General features: G+C 47.1%; 1 protein-coding gene across 2 annotated transcripts in view; it reads right to left on the reverse strand.

The window, feature by feature from the left end:
* DOCK5 (dedicator of cytokinesis 5) overlaps positions 1–18488 on the reverse strand; it is a 220895-nt gene that overhangs the window by 148784 nt on the left and 53623 nt on the right. For both annotated transcript variants that reach the window (XM_042934539.1, XM_042934538.1), the window contains exon 2: positions 10690–10773. In XM_042934539.1, the coding sequence (XP_042790473.1) occupies positions 10690–10773 (84 nt within the window). The remainder of the gene's footprint in view (positions 1–10689; positions 10774–18488) is intronic.

The raw sequence follows: 18488 nt of genomic DNA on the forward strand, positions 1-18488 counted from the left end.
TTTAGCTTAGAGCACGAGTCGGGTGAAGGGAGCAATGCCCCCTTGCCGATGACCCAGCAAGGTCATCGCCAATGACCCAGCGCCGTCCAGAGAGCCCCACCAGTCTGGGACACTTAGCACTAACTTGCTCCCAGTTCCTCGGCGCGATGCATCCTAAAAACGAAAGGGCAGAGCTGTACTTACAGACTCTTCAAGTGAACCGCTGGGCTCCGCCTTGAGAACCCAGACAGAGCTCAGGACGTGCCGCCAGGGGTATGATGACATCAGCAGTGGCAGAAGCCGAGGCGGGGCCCAGCAGCGCTGACGGCACCGAGAGTCTCGGTAGCGGAAGATCAGCGGCAAGGCCACGAACGGGAACCACACGAAACCTTCCGAGAGCGTCCGAGCCAATGACCGCTGCGTTCGATTCCGATGCCCTCTTTACTAACACAAGCAGGAGGGTGCCATCGGGGACGCCAGTCATCCGTTCGGTGGCAGACACATACAGGGAGGGAGACTGCTTCAGGCTGACCACTCTGCTTCTCTTGCCCCCACACCTGAGGGGGTTGGACACACTATCAGTGACAGCAGTCTAGCCCCTCCATAATTCTGACCTTGTGCGTGTGGACGGGGGGGACAGGAACCCGTATCTCTGGGAGGAGATGACTGTGCTATGCTCCCCTGGAATAGACATGCCTACCTGCTCAGAGAAAGCCAGCTCCTGAAAACAGGCTGGGGGGGGGGGGGGTGGGAAGGAGTGGGGGGAGCGGCCGAGACACGTGGGCACTGGGGGTGCAGCGGGCCCAAACACACTCTGGGCTTTGAGAGCAGGGAGGGGACCACCTGGCCAGAGCAGCAGACAAGTGTGGCAGGGCCGTGGAGGGGAGGACGTTCAGGAAGGGTTCAGGGGCGCCTGGGTGGCTCAGTCAGTTAAGCGTCTGACTTCGGCTCAGGTCATAATCTCACGGTTCGTGGGTTCGAGCCCCACGTCGGGCTCTGTGCTGACGGCTCGGAGCCTGGAGCCTGCTTGGGATTCTGTGCCTCCTTCTGTCTCTGCCCCTTCCCCACTCATGCTAGGTCTCTCTCTCTCTCTCTCAAAAGTAAATAAACGTGAAAAAATAATAATAAAATAAAAATTAAATTAAGAAAAAAAGAAAGAGCTCACCCCAATGCAGACACATTTGGGGTGGTGGTAAGCTGGTCTGCCAGCTACTTAAAAAGCAAAAAAGAACCTCACCCTCTTCGAAAAACTGTATGTCACGTCCAAAATAGAAGAGTCATTTCCTCAAAGGCCTCGCAATGAAGAAAGAACATTCTACTTGGAATCCACAGGGCCAGGGTGACAGTCACAGCTTACCACTTCCTAGCCGTGTAAAGTTCCAAGCTTCTTAACCTGATTTTCACATTTATTAAACGAGCATCAGTAACTCTGCTCTCCCCGGATTGAAAGAACTAATATTCAGTACATGAAAGCCCTTAGCTCAATGCCTGGCACAGGCAGGAGACGGAAGATGCCAGACAAATCTGGCACCAAGGGTACCAGTGACATCATCCAGGGGCTATCTCCTACCTCCAGGGCCATCGTCTGGTTCCTGTGTTGATGACGCTAGACTATTTAAAGTTCTCTTTTCTTTGTTTTCTGAGGAATGTGTCTGTGCTCCCTGGAAGAAGAACTTCTCTAAATCATTCTTAAGTTCCTGACGACGAACTGAGCCGAAGCAGATGTAAGGCAGCTGGAAGCTTCACTCCAGACCCGGAGCACCTGATAGGATACGCTTGTAGTTTCCAAGACGGTAAGTTCCGTGGCCCCAAGGAAATCATGGAAAAGAGGACTTTAAGGGAAAAGTAACCAGAAAAAGTTACCGAAACAGCGCGGGTGACAGGAAAACCATATGACAATGGCTGGAATAATGGAGAAAATGGTGCTAAACAACTCAGGGTCTGAGCAGATACTGAACGCAGCCAAAAAAGAACTCAGAAGTTACCAAAATAGGGTATTTGGAGGCCTGACTTGACGTTCGGTGGGCAATGAACGTGACGGGAAGACTAACAAAACAAAAAGCTCTCCTCCAACCCCCTCCCAGTCTTTCAACTCCAACTCTAGTAACAGACTCTTCAATCTGTATTGGTGGACACTAAACAAGTATTCAAGGTTAGAAATTTAGTGTCAGTTACTTTTGCCACCTAGAAGATGGACTACCTTGCCAGGTACAGTTGTTTAAAATCTTAGATTCCTACCGGCAAAGTTGAGTGCAGACGTATTTAATACTGATCAGACGACAAACGCTGGGGACACATACACAGAACATAAGGGTCGGACTGAAAATCTTTCTGTAACAAGAATCCTGCCTGTCTTACTCTGTGCACAGTTCTTTGTAGCCTGAGTTCTACAAGGCGGCGAGGCAAGGAAAAGAACCAAAGTTCCCACCTGCTTCTAAGACTGGTTCGCGGGATTCAGGTTTTTCAGGCAGCATGTTTTCTATGACACTTTCTATTGGAGGACTCGCCTCTACGCGTTGAATAAAATGGGGCACTCCAGCACAGAGTGGGTATTTGTGATGCCCAAGTCCCCTTGTGTGCTTTTTGAGATCATAAATTGCCCTTATATTACCATGAGCAAAGTAGAGGCATACGTCAACCCGAATTCTCTCTCCAGATATAAGCAAGAGGAGAAATATGGTTCTCGTATGTGCCCTCAATCGATCTTAAATTTGCCTCTAGGACTTTCTCTTTACGCTAATCGTTCACAGAGTCTTACCTATGCCACAATGCTTTGATGTGCTACGTTTCACAATGGAGAAGAGACACCTAAGGCATTTTTGGTAAAAGTTACACACCAAGTAATGTGAATGGCCCAGCATTCAGAAGTGCGAAGAGAGCCATGCGTGGTTACGTGTACGTGTGGGATGGAAGGAGCTTGCTCACTACTTTGCCACCTTCTCGACCCCTTGATCCCAGCAAGATCCCTTGGAGATGGAAATTAATGGGACACCAAAAGCTCAGGAGACCATTCCTCCAGAGCATTCCCCAAAACACTTTTGCTTTCAGGCTGGGCTTGCCTCTTCAGCTGCATCACGACAACATAACTGAACGAAGGCACCGCTCGGAAAAAAGTCCTGACCCCTATGCTAGAAGGTGCCGCGTCCTACCTCCTAATATACCAGTAACCTAAATTTTAAGGATGGCATTTTACAAGCACATCCAAATATGTTTCCGAAAGAAGAAAAGGCACTCTCCGTTTGCTAAGATTAAATCTGAAACTTCTCACCGGTTCTGCTCTTAATTAGTTTTTCTTGTAAACACACTCCCACCACCACATCCATCTTTTGGGAAAACACGTCTCAGGAACACATGTCCCCAGGAGTAGTAGCTGACAGGCAGGACTGAAGGTAAAGGTCAGACAGATGTGGGAAATGACCGGCACACTCAACAAGGCCTAATTTGCTTCCCAGGCTGATGCCAAAATGTTAGCACGCAGTCCTTATCATAAAATCCAAGCCGTTGGGCTCGCTGCCAGTGATGTGTGTGAAAGGCAGTGGTTTTTAACCCTAGAACATGGTGAGGCCACGGATTCTGAGTTACAGTATACTTTCAATGATCTTGCCCCGCCGGGTGACAAAAGCAAATGAAAGTTACAAACACATCAGACGCCTTATTTCAGCTTCTACCCAGTAGCATTTTCTACATGCTGGTAAGAATTGAGTTTTTACGAATTAATCTCGGTTTGCTTTTGTCTCTTACTCGTCTGTGATCATCGTGCAAAGCTGACCACATGGGGAAGAAAACACGAAGAGGTACAACAGGGGCATGTCAAGGCTACCGGGCTGTACAGGACAGGAAGGTGTGACAATCCCTCTTCCTGAATCAGACATTCTGAAAGAGCTCAGTAAGACCTTACGGTATCAGATGGTCCAATACGGGTCCACTTAGCACATCTCAGAAAGGTGCTTATTAAGCCTCTGCTGGAAAAAAGTTCTTTCTGATGCTCCTGTTAGAGTTTTGTCAGCCACGGAACCAAAATTCAGTGCCATGGAACTCTACCTATCTGCCAGGATATTGCCCGCTATACTCACTCACAAAAAAAATCCTGCTTTAGGGGCGCCTGGGTGGCTCAGTCAGTGAAGCATCCGACTCTTGATTTTGGCTCAGGTCGTGATCTCACAAGTGTGAGATCAAGCCCTGTGTCAGGCTCCACACTCGGCAATGGAGCCTGCTTGGGATTCTCTCTCTCCCTCTCTCTCTCTCTCTCTCACTCCCTCTTTCTCTGCCCCTCCCCTGCTCATTCCCTCTCTTTCAGGATAAATAAATAAACTTTAGAAAAAGCCTGCTTTATAAAGATAAGATTCAAGATACGTACAGCTGAAGTCATAATCCATATGAATTCCTTCTATCATAAAGGCATGGATTTCTTGATAAAGGTGCATTTCAAAACCGGCCTCATTCTATACAGAAGAAATAACATGGGTATATTGGGACTGCCTATATATACACAAATGCTTCTTTTTATTTCAACTTCTCAAGATTGCCTGTTTCCTCGGGTTCCAACGCAATCATTTGTGCTATGCTTTGGGCCGCTACAGGTTACACTAAAACTATACAAAGCTCTGTGCTGTACTTGCTTCCGTAGCGCTTGGAACGCCTTTGAGACATTATCTCATTTTGTTATGGCCAGTTGTGTTATGCTTACCCTCAGAAATCACTGTTAACACCAGCCACCCTCTCTCCTGAGCTCGTGAGTGGTTTATGGGGCTGAAAACGAATCCATCAATGCACATGAATCAAATGCAGGAAACCAGTACTCATTGTTGGAACAACAGACCCTGGGCATTAAGTCACTTATGACTGGAATTTGGTTGATCACAGGAGAGGAGAGCTTAATGGTAACAAGAATGCTGTAACCTGATTTTTCAAAGCACTTTCATTTAATCACTTTCAATTCAAGGAGTGACCCGATTTTAGATGCAATGACCGTGACACAAAAAGAGAGTTTAAGTGTCCTGCCCAGGATGGTCAACCTAGAGAGGGACAAAATCATCTGAGCTAAGGCAGTACTTTCTGCCTTCTCCCCTCTCCCTCGCCATCACCCAAGTCCACTTCTGGTCCCGGTAATATCATCCTTTTTCCCTCACAGAACTTCGAAGTATCTGAATTGTTTTGTTTACTCACCCTGTTCTCTTGTTTTTGTCTATCCCTCGAATGAAAACCCTGTGAGCACAGGAACCTTGCTGTTTTGTCACTCAGGTGACCTCAGTGCCTAGGGCATCTCTTGTGTTCAATAAACGTACCTAGCACAGAATAAGAGCATCACCCCTTGCTCAGCAAGTTCTTTTGAGTGAATAAATGACCACAACTGGAATCTCCAGAGAGCAGCGATTTTCCAGCCACGCCCACGGATCTGGGGTGGGAAAGAACACTCGAGAGAGGGAACAGCCACCTCGCTACCAAATGCCTGGCCTGGTTAAAGAAGCGAAGATATGGCAATGACTACAGGCCGGGCTGATTCCAAAGATGAAGAGAGGCGAGGCCACTGGCTTCAGTCCTTGAGGGATCTCGTTCCCTGAAAAAGTCTCTGAAGGAACATAATTCTCGGGGGCCGCTACAACACGAGCAGTACACACAGCCTCTCGGCCAGTTCTCCGTCCCTGCCCCATTTTTTTTTTTTTTTAAACGTTTATTTATTTTTGAGACAGAGAGAGATAGAGCATGAACGGGGTGGGTCAGAGAGAGAGGGAGACACAGAATCCGAAACAGGCTCCAGGCTCTGAGCTGTCAGCACAGAGCCCAACACGGGGCTCGAACTCACTGGCCGCGAGATCGTGACCTGAGCTGAAGTCGGACACTTAGCCGACTGAGCCACCCAGGCCCCCCCCCCCCCCCCCCCCCCCCGTGCTCATTTTTAGTAGCAAATGAAGTTCAGGAGCAAGGTGACAGAAAGCAGTGAGTGATAAGCGATAGCAGGTCACTCATTTGGGCTGTGGCCTGGGGGCAAAACTCAAGTAATCAGACTGGCACTTCCCCAAAAGGAAAAGTTATTATATGACCCAGCAATTCCACTCCTAGGAACATACCTAGGAACAAGAGAACTGAAAACATACGTCCACACGGAAACCTACACATAAAGGGTTATAGCAACATTACTCATAATAGGTGAAAAGTGTAAACAACTTAAATGTCCATCAACGGATGAATGGATAGATGAAATGTGATGTAGGCATACAATGAATATTATTCAGCCATAAAAAGGAAGTACCGATACCCGCTGCAACAATGACGAGCCTTAAAACCATTGCACTAAGCTAGTCACAAAGGGCCCCATGTTACGTGAACGGTCTAGACGGGGCAAATCTCCTGAGACAGACACGAGGTTGGTGGTTGCTCGGAGCTGGGGGATAATGGCCACCAAACGGGTACAGGGATTCTTTCTGGGTTCATGAAAACGTTCTGCAAGTAGACAGTGATGATGATTGCCCTTTAAAGGACAAGGATTGCCCTTTTAAGGATTGTATCCTTTAAATGGGTAAATGGTACGGTATTTGAAATAGATCTCCACGCAGCGGTTATTAAAAACAAAGACAACAAAACTCATGCAATAACCAAATCCTTCTGCAGTCTGCTGCGGATGAGGGCAATGCTGGAGCCTCCCATCCTTCCCTCATAAAAGGAGAACAACTCTGCCTATGATACCTGGGGTTTTGTGGAGGTGACTGCCACCCTCTCTTACTCTCCACGCTAGCTTGCCTTGCTCCGTCAGGCTTGCTTTGGTCCTGTCTTTTGTCTTCATTCCTTTAACGGACTTCTGCAGAACACCTACTATGTGCCAGGTGCTGTGCAAGGCGCCGGCCCTACAGACGCAAGTCGAGCTGGCTTTGCCTTCAAGAAGCTACCACTTTCATAATTATTCATGCGACCGCAGGCCAGGAAACAGCAAAAGGAAGAGTCGTGAGTGGTTTTCGGTGATGGGTTGTGGGCAGAAAAGAATTTTCCGTAGCTGGGCTCCAGAAAGGTAGACTCATGTCCATACCGGAAAAAGCACACACAGGTCTGGTGTGTGAATATCTCAAAGGCAGGGTGGGGCGGAGTGTGCAGGAGGAGGGGGAGCCCCAGGAGCCAAATCAGACAGGAAGCTGGAAGACACAAAACCCCTCAGGCCATGAAATAGTGCCAGCATTAGCCTTAAATTCCATCTGGCAGTACTCTGGGTGTTTCCATTTTGTTTATTTATTTTAATTTTTTTTAAAGGAAAGAGGAGATGGGGGAGGAGGGAGAGAACTTAAGTTATTACTCAGCATTTCCACCCTGTTTAATGTTTGCAAAGTACTCCTGCACTCACTTAGTCCTGAACTGCCTGAAATAATAAAGGAATTTGAGAACCCAGCCAAGAACTCGAAGTACTTAGGAGACATAAGAACCTATCACTGCATCTGGCAAGGTGGGCACTATTAAAAAAAAAAAAACTAATCCCAGGGGCCCCTGGGTGGCTCAGTCGGTTAAGCAAGCGTCTGACTTCGGCTCAGGTCACGATCTCGCGGTTGGTGAGTTCGAGCCCCGCCTCGGGCTCTGTGCCGACAGCTCCGAGCCTGGAGCCTGCTTCGGATTCTGTGTCTCCCTCTCTCTCTGCCCCTCCCCTGCTCGTGCTCTGTCGCTCTCTGTCTCAAAAATAGATAAAACATTTTTTAAAAATTAAAAAAAAAAAAATTAATCCCCTAAAATGAGCACTATATAAAGACATAATCCAATACAATAATCTCCATAAAACCTACAGGCCTCTTGGTGGTGGTAAAGGAACTCCGTAAGCTCATGTTCTAAGTCTGCCCGTTCATACCTTGACATACACCAGGTGTCAAATGGGCACGGACATACTTTTTTGACGTGAAAGAGTCCTGCGGCACCCCAAATATTTTATGGTGGCAGTTAACAAGAACACCAGCTTCCTGAGGTCAGGACTGGAGCACCGGGACCATCATACTCAAGACGCAGCATCGATGAAGTGACAGGTATTTGTGTGACTGCCTATCAGCTGGGCCAGGGCCAGCGCCAGCGAGCTGCAAAACACCGGGAGCACTGTGGCTTTTGGCCTCAAGCTCCAGAAGGTACTTGAAATGGAGGTGCTTGCGGATCTGGATTATGTTTCAATCCAACCAAGCTCAGTGACCTCCTCGGCTGGCTCCAAAGGAGTACTACCTTGAGGAATGTCCATGGGTCAACTGGGAAACCACTCGGTAAAGACAGAGCACAAATTTAAAAGGACCATTATAGGAGTCCTAGGAGGACAGAGCGCTTCAGTGAGCGATTCCAAAAAACTATGTTCGGGTCACGTAACGATGAAAAGAGAGCGTTGCAAATGTATTCAAAAGACATCACCTACTTTATTTCCAGTCAACTCTCCGCTCTTCCCTCTTACACTCCACAGGACACTTGGAAAAACTTGACAAAACCCACCACATGCACACATACTGCAACTCTACTATGGTCAAGCGGGAATTACCAGGTCTAGATCTCAAAGAGATCAAACCTTAGAGAGACGAGGCCAGCGTGTGAGGCTCCTCTCTTCTTGGGGCAACTGCTGAATTAAGAAAAGTTTCCTGAATGGCCGAGCAGCGTTTCTGATGGCCTGGTGGGTCCAGGAGAGCAAAAATGGGGAGTCCTAGACCGCCAATGAGTTGGCTGTAATTTCAGACAAACTAGACTAAGGAAAAAAGCAATACTACAGACAAAACTAACGGTAAAAAGATTTAATAAACAGGAATTAAAAGGTCAAATTGTTTAGAGGCGCCTGGGTCGCTCAGTCAGTTGAGCGTCCAGCTCTTGATTTCAGCTCAGGTCATGATCCCAGGGTCGTGGGATTGAGCCCTGCATCAGCCTCCACACTGAGGGTAGAGCCTGTTTAAGATTCATTCTCTCTCTCTCTCTCTCTCTCATTTCCCTCCACCCCCTGTTCTCAGCCCCTCTCCCCTGCTTGCACTCTCTCTCTCTCTAAAAAAATTTAAAAGTGCAAATTGTTTCAGTATAACAATTCTAAAATTGTACGTACCTAAAAATAGGTCTGAAAATATATAAGGCAAAAAACTGGCATCACTGTAAATCATCATCATTGACATAAACTGTAAGCATGGTGAAAGACTGAACACTGTTCTCTGATGGAAAACGGAGGAAAACAAGGATGTACAGCAAATTTGAAAAAAAAAAATGATAAAGAAATAAGAATCTAACCGCCATCCACAGAACTCTCACCCCATGGTCCTAACATACATTCTTTTCAAGCCTATACAGAAGTTTCCAAAACCAAATATATGCCTTCTGCCTGTACAATGCAAAAATGTGTAACACAGATACTAGCTAGAATGGATAAATCTGGCCCCTGACAAAGAAGTATGACCTAGTAAGGCCTGAGGGGACTGTGGTTTCAACAAGCAAAGCAGTCTTGAGATCAGACAGTAAGTAGATTGTCCCTTGTGTCTTGGTGATTTAGGGACAACATGGAACCGATGTTGGGCTGGACCTGAGATGGCGAGGATGAAAAGAGCAAAGAGAGGGGGGTGTGGGGAGAGTCCGCACGGCCCTCTCCCCCTTCTCCCTGCCCCTGGGAGCTGCATGGCTGTGCTTTGAGTTGTGTGGAAGGGAGAGGAAACCCTGGCCCCCTGCCTAAACATACGGGGAGGCAGCAGGGATAATAGAGTCTTCTATGCAATCAGGCAGAATGACTTAGCTTTTCTATGGCCAAACCCTGCTTCCTTTTCCCCTGGCTTCCCAGCTTTTCTCCCCCATTCTAGGCAAGTGCATTAGATTCCTATTGGCCACCTTTGCTATTCCGCCATCGCAAGCATTTACATGGGTGAGGGCAAGTGGGGATCCTGAAAATCTAGAGATCCTGATTCTAAGAAGCTTCACCCTATGAGAAAAGTCTTCCCTGCTGCCCACCTTCTTCCTGCCTTACTCTTCAGAGGGAATAAACGGGCCCCGAAAATTGGTCTTTGCTTTGATCCTCAACTTCGGTGGCCTGGACGCATGTTGGTGGTACTCTGGGATTTGAATTAGAAATGTGGATACGTGGAGGGGTCCTGCTGGGATTCAAGCTCCACTGAGATGGAGCTACAAGCCTCGGGTGGGGTGGGATGCGGGGGGGAGTGGGCACGACCTGTGCTTTTCAGACAAACCAGGCGTGCTGAGTTACTTCCCTACAGCCCACTGACAGGTTAACTGGACCACCTCCCTAGCCTGACCTAATTGCAGGAAATATACTAGGGGGCTTTCTGGACCTGCTGTAGCCCTGACCTAGTTCTGTGAAAGAATCTCAGCAGCACCAGTAAGTCTCTCCCTCATTTCTCCCCCAATCTGGCAACATTTAGTGCTGAGTAGAAAGAGCCACTTAATCGGCAGTGTTTCCTTTGCGCGGCAGCCAATCCAGGGTCCCACGTGGCTCCTCCCGGGCCAGCACTGTGTCGGATCCTTCTGCATCCGCGGCTTGGGGTTCAGCTATTCATATGCTCTGACGTTCTGGGGTCCGAGCACGGTGGCACTCATGTATTTGGCTGGCTGTGTTGGAAATCACTCTCGGCACAAAGTTGTAGAGCCTAAGGACTTCCTGGGTTTTTTTTACTAGCACCATTTCAGGAAGTAAGGCACGTTGATGTTTGCTCGAAGTGCCTTATTAATAAGTAACTTCCACTGTGCTTCCCTTTCCCCGTCTGGCAGGAGGCCATCCAGACTTACCCTCATACATCTCCAGGATGTGAACCGTGTCTCCGATCTCCAAGGAGAGCTCCACATCTTGAGAGGCATTGTAGTTATAGATCGCTGGAAATGAGAAAGACACGGGGGAAATGGCATCAGTGGCGGTTAAAGTACAAGTCACTGCACAGCACAGTCAGTGGTTAATGAATTACTTATGGAACGAACAGCCCTCTATTTAATGATTTTGTGTGAATCACCCACTGTAAAGCAGAGGACATCCTCCTAAACCCCCGTTACTGGTAACGTACACTCATTCTTCCATCCGGCAAAAATTGGTTGGCTGTCTACGACACGTTGTGTTCGAGGCCGGGGACAGAGACAAAACCCACAGGTGGGGTCCCTGCCCCAGGGATTTTTAATAGTCCAGTAGAGGGAGGAAGATATTAAATGTATTATATTACAGAAACAACTACTTCATTTCAATTGTGGGAAGAGTTATGAAAGAAAACACCAGGCTACAATGAGAATGCAGTGCGGGTTTCTGTAGGTGGGTCCCTTGTCCATCAGACAACAGCCAGCCTACATCACCACTGAGCTCAAGATCTCTAAGACACAGAATGAGCCATCTCCCGGCTTCACTGGCACCGTAATTGGGAGTCAAAAGGCCACTTTGAGTCCCATCTACCCTGTAGGAGCAGACTAACGCACAGTGCAATGTGGAGACGGCCATCTTTTCCCAGGTCTGGGCATCCTGGGGAAATGGATCGCCCAGCACCTCCGCATCAAGGTGACCTCAATCACCACATCCTCAGGACTGGCAGTGACTGGGCCAGATTATGGAAAATAGGCTAAGTCTTATGATTCAAAAAGACGACAACCCCGTCTTAAGATGGGTAAGGGCTCCGAAGAGACATTTTACCAAGAATCATATATGCTGGCTAAGAAACACACGAAAGGGTGCTCATCGTCATTAGTCATCAAGGAAATGCAAATTCACCCGGACAAGACACCACTTCACACCCACTAGAATGGCTATGGGTTTCTGTTTGTTTGTTAGGTTTATTTATTTGAGAGAGAGAGACAGAGAGAACGCGAGCCGGGGAGGGGCAGAGAGAGGGAGAGACAGAATCCCCAGCATGCTCCGAGCTGTCAGCACAGAGTCTGACACGGGGCTCGAACTCACAAACTGTGAGACCATGAGCTGAGCTGACATCAAGAGCAGGACACTGAACTGACGGAGCTACCCAGACGCCCCGGCTAGAGTTTTAAAAAGGTAGACAACTGGCAAGAATGTGGAGAAACTGGAACCCTCACTCATGGCCGGCAGGAACGGAAGACGACACAGCCTCTTCGGAAAACAGTATGACAGTTTCTTAAGCCACACATAAATTTCCAGTACATTCCCAGCAGTTACATTCCCCGCTCACTCTGAAGAGAAATGAAAACACATCTATGCGGCAACTTTCTGTGACTACTCCCAGCTGCCATGGTAGGCAGAAAAATAGCCTCCCAAAAGACAGTCACATCAGATTTCTGGAAACTGTGAATGCTACCTTACGCAGCAAAACATTTAGGCGCGCCTGGGTGGCTCAGGGGGGTAAGCGTCTGACTTTGGCTTAGGTTGTGATCTGGCAGTTCATGGGTTTGAGTCCCGCGTCCGGCTCTGTGCGGACAGCTCGGAGCCTAGAGCCCGGAGCCCGCTTTGGATTCTCCCTCTCTCTCTTGCTTCTCCCCTGCTTGCTCGAGCTCTCTCTCTCTCTCTCAAAAATAAATAAACATTAAAAAAAAGAATTGGGGTAAGTTAAGGATCTTGAGAGGAAGAGCATTTTCTGGATCATCAGCGTGGGTCCTAAAGGCAATCACAGGTGTCCTGGTAAGAAAGGGCCAGAGGGAGTTTTGGGAGATGCACGGGAGAGAAGGAAATGTGAAGGCGGTGGCAAAGACTGAACCACTGTGACCTCCAGTCAGGGACAGACACAACCACCAGAGGAGGTGGCAAGAAATGGAATCTCCTCGAGAGCCTCTAGAAGGAGCACTGGCTATCAACACCTTCACCTTACACTTCTGGTCTTCAGAGCTGTGAACATAAACTTCTGTTGTTTTAAGCCACTGAGTTCCTAGTAATTTGTCACAACGGATCACAGGAAACCAAAGTAGCAGCATTATTTACAACAGCCCCAAAGCGGAAATTACCCATCCACTGATGAACAAATGGATACGTAAAACAGGATGGATCTATACGATGGAACCCTACTCAGCAGTAAAAAGGGATGAAATAAGGACACAGGCTACAACACAGGTGAACTTCAAAAAATTTATGCCAAGGGAGGGGGTGCCTGGGTGGCTCTGTCGGTTAACTGGCTGACTTCGGCTCAGGTCATGATCTCACGGCTCATGAGTTCGAGCCCTGCATCAGGGTCTGTGCTGGTAGCTCAGATCCTGGAGCCTGCTTCCATTTCTGTGTCTCCCTCTCTCTCTGCCCCTCCCCTGCTCACACGCTCTCTCAGAAATAAACATTAAAAAAATTTTTTTTTTAATTATGCGAGGGGTGCCAGGGTGGCACAGTCGGTTAAGCATCTGACTGTTAATCTTGGCTGAGGGCATGATCTCACAGCTCATGAGTTCGAGCCCCGCATCAGGCTCTGTGCTGATGGTGCAACAACCCGCTTGGGATTCTGTCTCTCCTTCTCTCTACCCGCTCCCCGACGTGTGTGTGCATGCTCTCTCTCAAAAATAAATCAACTTAAAAACATTTAAAAACCATGCTATATGAAAGTCCCATACCAAAAAATCCCATATTTTAGACCTCTATTTATTTGCGATGCCTAGAATAGGCAAATCTACTGGAAATCGTGTAGCAAGCAGTAATCACTTGTTGCCTGAGCAGGGGAGAGGACGAACAGCAACTGAGCACAAACAGGCACCAAGGGAGCTTTTCAGGGAGGTGGAAACATCCCCAAACTAGATTTTGGTGGTGGGTACACAACTCTGTAAATTTACTAAAAGTCATCCAGCTTGAAAGGGACGGATTTTACAGTATATAAGTCAGAGTTCAATAAAGCTGCTTTTGTCTGTTTGTTTGTTTCAGCAGGTTTGTTTCTTGCCCTCGTTCTCTTGGTAAGCGATGTACGTGGTTCTAGGAAAAAAGAATCACCTTTAGAGATTCTGTTCTTGCCATTTACCTGACGATCCAAGGAACCAAGATGTTCCCCATCCCTGCAGCTCTAACGAGCACATGAGGATGGTCGCTAACTCATCTGCCAGATCCCACAAAGGTCATTGCCAACTGTGGGTACTTCCTGCTCTTTCTTTTTTAAAAAAAAATTTTTTTTTTAACGTTTATTTATTTTTGAGACAGAGAGAGACAGAGCATGAATGGGGGAGGGTCAGAGAGAGAGGGAGACACAGAATCTGAAACAGGCTCCAGGCTCTGAGCCATCAGCACAGAGCCTGACGCAGGGCTGGAACTCACGAACCGTGAGATCATGACCTGAGTCAAAGTTGGACACAACCGACTGAGCCATCCAGGCGCCCCTTCCTGCTCTTTCTTGAACCTGCAACACATTCTGTGTCTGCAGCTGGCCCGCAGGCTTCTCCCTACATCACAGGCTGTCAGCGATGGAGTCCACACCTGTAGCCACATCTTTTCCAAGCGGTGTCTCTATTTGAAGGGACTCACCCAAAGAGTGTTCTTCTGTAGTCTTGGCACAGAAACCTGGACAAGTTATGTTGAAAGGAATTTACTATTGAGCTTTTGGACTAGACAATGAATTCCGAACATGGCTTGGCTAATGAAGTGGGTTAGGAGAAACTGCACAGGATGTAAACATAGCAGTTGAGTTCCTGATGGATTCCTCGACCCACTGAAGTTCACTTCCTTCGTGCGAGAGCCAGGGGACTCAACTGTGTTGCCCACTAAGTAAATGTCTGGTTTACTATAGAAAACGTAGATCTCATAGCCTTGACTCCCCCTAGTCCCCGTTCACTGGGGACTAGTTCCTTCCAGCGGCCCCCCTCTCAGATGGAAACAGGAAGTAATGAGAGTGACGTGTCACAACGTGTTGGGTAATGACCAAGCTCTATCTCTTCCTCGTTCTTAGTTATCAGAAAGTAGGCAGAAACTCTCAAAGGCAGCATCCAGCAAAGAGCTACCAAGAATTGTTATAAACACACATACACACACACACACACACACACCATATAGACCAATATGTTTCCTTAACTCCTAGATTCCTAAATTTTCCAAAATTATCCTGGCCTTACTCATCCACGTTAGTCTCCATCATCTGCCAAATGCTACCCTCTGCTCCAGTCAAGACTCCTATGGTCTCCCTAAAGTCTGTGTTCACTCACGGTTTATCCCTCTTTGGAACAACAGCTCATTTTTTGGATACACACACATAACAATCTGAAACTCCCATTCACAATGCTATTCAACAAGTGACTGTGGGGTCCCTGGTAGCCTACAGGAATCTCTTTCTTCTGACATCTGACATCTTTTCCTTCCGATGCAGTTTGGGTTATTAATCACAGATAATTTTGCTTATCATCCGCCACCAATCGAAAGGAAAACTCCTCACAAACGAGGACCCCGTTGCATCTTATTTTTGTCTCTTTCACATTTCCAGACCCTGGATTAGACGCAAAGAAGGTGCTCAAGGCACAAGAGTGACTTTTACAGAAGCTACCAATCGATTCGGTTACTCACTGCTTCTTCCCCAAACTTTAAGATGCTTCTGTCTTCCTGAGAAATGACAGCTGTGGTTCTGCACCACTCAAGAGAGGGACATCAAAATCACTGCGCCTGCTGCTTTTTGCTTATTACACAAGAGAGAATCCGCCTGCCCAACCCAAGCTTGCGAAAGATTCCCACGGGAAGCACATCCCTCCCAAAATGCCTTTCGCTGCAGTAAAGTCGTCAGTTAGAGGACGTTCATCTGTTTCACATCTTCGGGCAGAAATGCCAACGAGCTTCCCGACCACTCAGGGCTGTCCTGTATTCGTTCCAAAGGTGCACTTTTGAACCACGCCCTCCCTCTCCCGCTCCTTATTACACCTCATTTCCATTGTATTGTGTACAATTTTACCTCCATACGCAATACGATAACTACAAGAAGTGCACGCCATGTACCGCAATGACTTAATGAGGAAACAGATTCAGAAGAGGCAGACACCCTGCCCCAAGTAACCCAGCTTTATAAGCAGCAAAGCTGGTAAGGGACGCAGCCCTGTGATGATGCCTTCCTCACATTTTACAAGGCTGCTCCAGAATGGTGCCTGGAAACCAAGAGTAGAGGCTCACCGATTCTCAACGTGATGCCTGCCTTAGATTTCTCTCGTACCATGGGAACCCAACGTCCAAAAACAAGCTTGATTATACGAATCGATGACTGGTAATCCTGTCGTCTGCTAGGCTGGTGCTGTTTTTCAAAACAGGCATACAGCTAGCGCTCAGCAGATTGTGCCTTCTCCCCTGGAATGTGAGTAATTCTTATGGAGAAAGACAGATAAAGGGGGAAATGAAGGAAACTCTGAGGGTTAAACAAAACACAATTGAAGACTCAACTATGCCTCTTAGACATGCATGACCTTGAATGAGTTCCTCAGTGGGAGCCTCGGTTCCCTGTCTGTAAACTAGGCATCAGATCAGATGACTCTAAGGGTCCCTGTGGCTCCAAAATCCCCTGATTCATGAGGTGATGAAAAGAAGCAGGAGAAACAAGTTGTGCTGTTTTGAACTGGCGGGGCCCACCGCAATCTCTTGTTTTGTCTGAGGAAATTAAACAAGAACAGGGAGTTGCTGAATATAAATTGCCTGGCTGGCTGCTATGCGCAAGGTTGGGAGAGACGAATTGCGAATTGTGGGGATTTCCCCCTAAGCAGCTTACTGTTTAGATCATCAGAGTATGATTTTGCACAGCCACGTAGGTAAGACAGTATGTCTACAGATGTCAAACAGCTTGCATTTTATCAAATCTTTGATTTGGCCTTTCCTTTTAAACCAGGCTTGTAGGAGGGAGGAAAAAAGAACTTTGAGGTCTTCAGACTCTGCGACAAGAGAACAACAAAATAACACGAACAGGACCCAAAATGAGGATGGGTTTTGACAATGAAAAGTCTATGTGTTACTAGTGGTTAATCTGTCTAATGAATTAGGTTCATTCACGAATCTTCAAATTACAAGCCCTTGAAGAATAACACAGCATGACATTTTCTATTCAGTCGTTTGGTAGAATCTACAAAAGGAAGATCCAGCAAGCCCAGAATAAGGTCCCAATCTGAGCTACTCTTCAGAAAATTGAAAAGATGACCAAACTTCATCTTCTTCATTATTATCTTGACCTACCTACTCTCAGCCATCAGAACTACAAAAACTTAAAAAAGGCACATCTCACGTTTGATCTTTGCCCTGGAGTTAACGCGGGGATGTCCTGAATGGCCAGGTGGACTTTTCTCTTTTGCTCTTTAATTCCAGTCTCCTGTAAGGACCAGAGGATCAGATTCAACAGCAGGTCTGACCCCAAGTAAAAAAATCTATGGTTTTACACTGAGCATTCCATTTAGGTTCCCAACTAATCTTTTCAGGATGAGACGCTCATCCTGCTCTACTCAGAACTCTCCACGCCAGGTGCCATCGAATGAAGACAGCAGCTTATGCTTCTCCCTAACAGCAGAAGCAGTAGAACAGTAGAACCTCCTCTCTCCACAGGAGCAGGTTCTTAAGGGCTTCTTAATTCACTCTCTAGACTACTGAGGAGGAGAGGATGTATTGACCAATTCATCGGTAATTCTTTAGAAATCTCTATTTTAAGAATTATATCTACTTGTAGGTGGAGTTGATAATTACACTTAAACTGGAGAGAGGTTTCACAGATCTAAGTTCAACTAATTTACTGATTGGCTCGCTGTTACCAAGCGGTTACTACGCGCCGTCTCATTTAAACTAATATGAAATTAAATGTACACAGGATGTTTAAAGGAGCAAAGCTGAAACAAGATTGTTCAGAAGTATGGGGGGTGGAAATCTATGATCTACGAACATGCTGAGCTTTTCCCCATAGCTTCCCCATTGAAAAAGTGAAGGCAACAGTACGTTCTTTATACGATTTTGTGAAGCCCAGAGAGGAGGAGGTATGCAGAATCCCCAGGACCGTGACTAATACCTGGCGGGCACTGAAAAAATGGCAGCCACCTTCCCTTTTACCCCTTCCCTTTTTTGCCCTGTCCAGCTTCCCACTTTGAGCACGATGGCAACCACATCCTCAAAGATGGATGGACACTATCACCCTCACCAATAAGCCACCAATAAGCCAGTGGAAGTCACTCAATGAAAACTGGGAATCAGGAAGACCTACAGAGAAACAAAACAAACTAGCCCCGATAGGCCTTCCAAGGTTAAGGTTGCTGGACAATGAGGTACAGGTGTCCCTAAGGATGGCAAAGCCGTTTTCCTACAGGAAGCTAAGAACGGAGTTGCCCTAAGAAGCAGCAGGAGAGCCAGGCACTATTTGAATATTTTAACCATTCTCCTGCTGTCCCTTCCAGCATTTCTACAGTGATTTAACTGAGGAACCAGGGTGTCAATACCCCAGATGCCTCAATCACTTGCTCACTGTAGTACCCTCAATCTGGACACAACATTGCAACGCATTCTAACATTACTCATGCCTACGGTTCTAGCAGCTTCTCTTCTTTTCCACTGATCTCTTTCTTGTTAAGAAAAAGTAAAAGAGAAGAAAACACGAGGGCAAGTAAGGAAGGGTTTTAATGACGAAGTAAGAAAAATCTGACTAATGAGCCCAGAACACTTTCCCCCAACCAAATAAGGTATTAGTCAG

Source organism: Panthera leo, chromosome B1 (assembly GCF_018350215.1).
Source record: "Panthera leo isolate Ple1 chromosome B1, P.leo_Ple1_pat1.1, whole genome shotgun sequence".
In the NCBI taxonomy this organism is placed as follows: Eukaryota; Metazoa; Chordata; class Mammalia; order Carnivora; family Felidae; genus Panthera; species Panthera leo.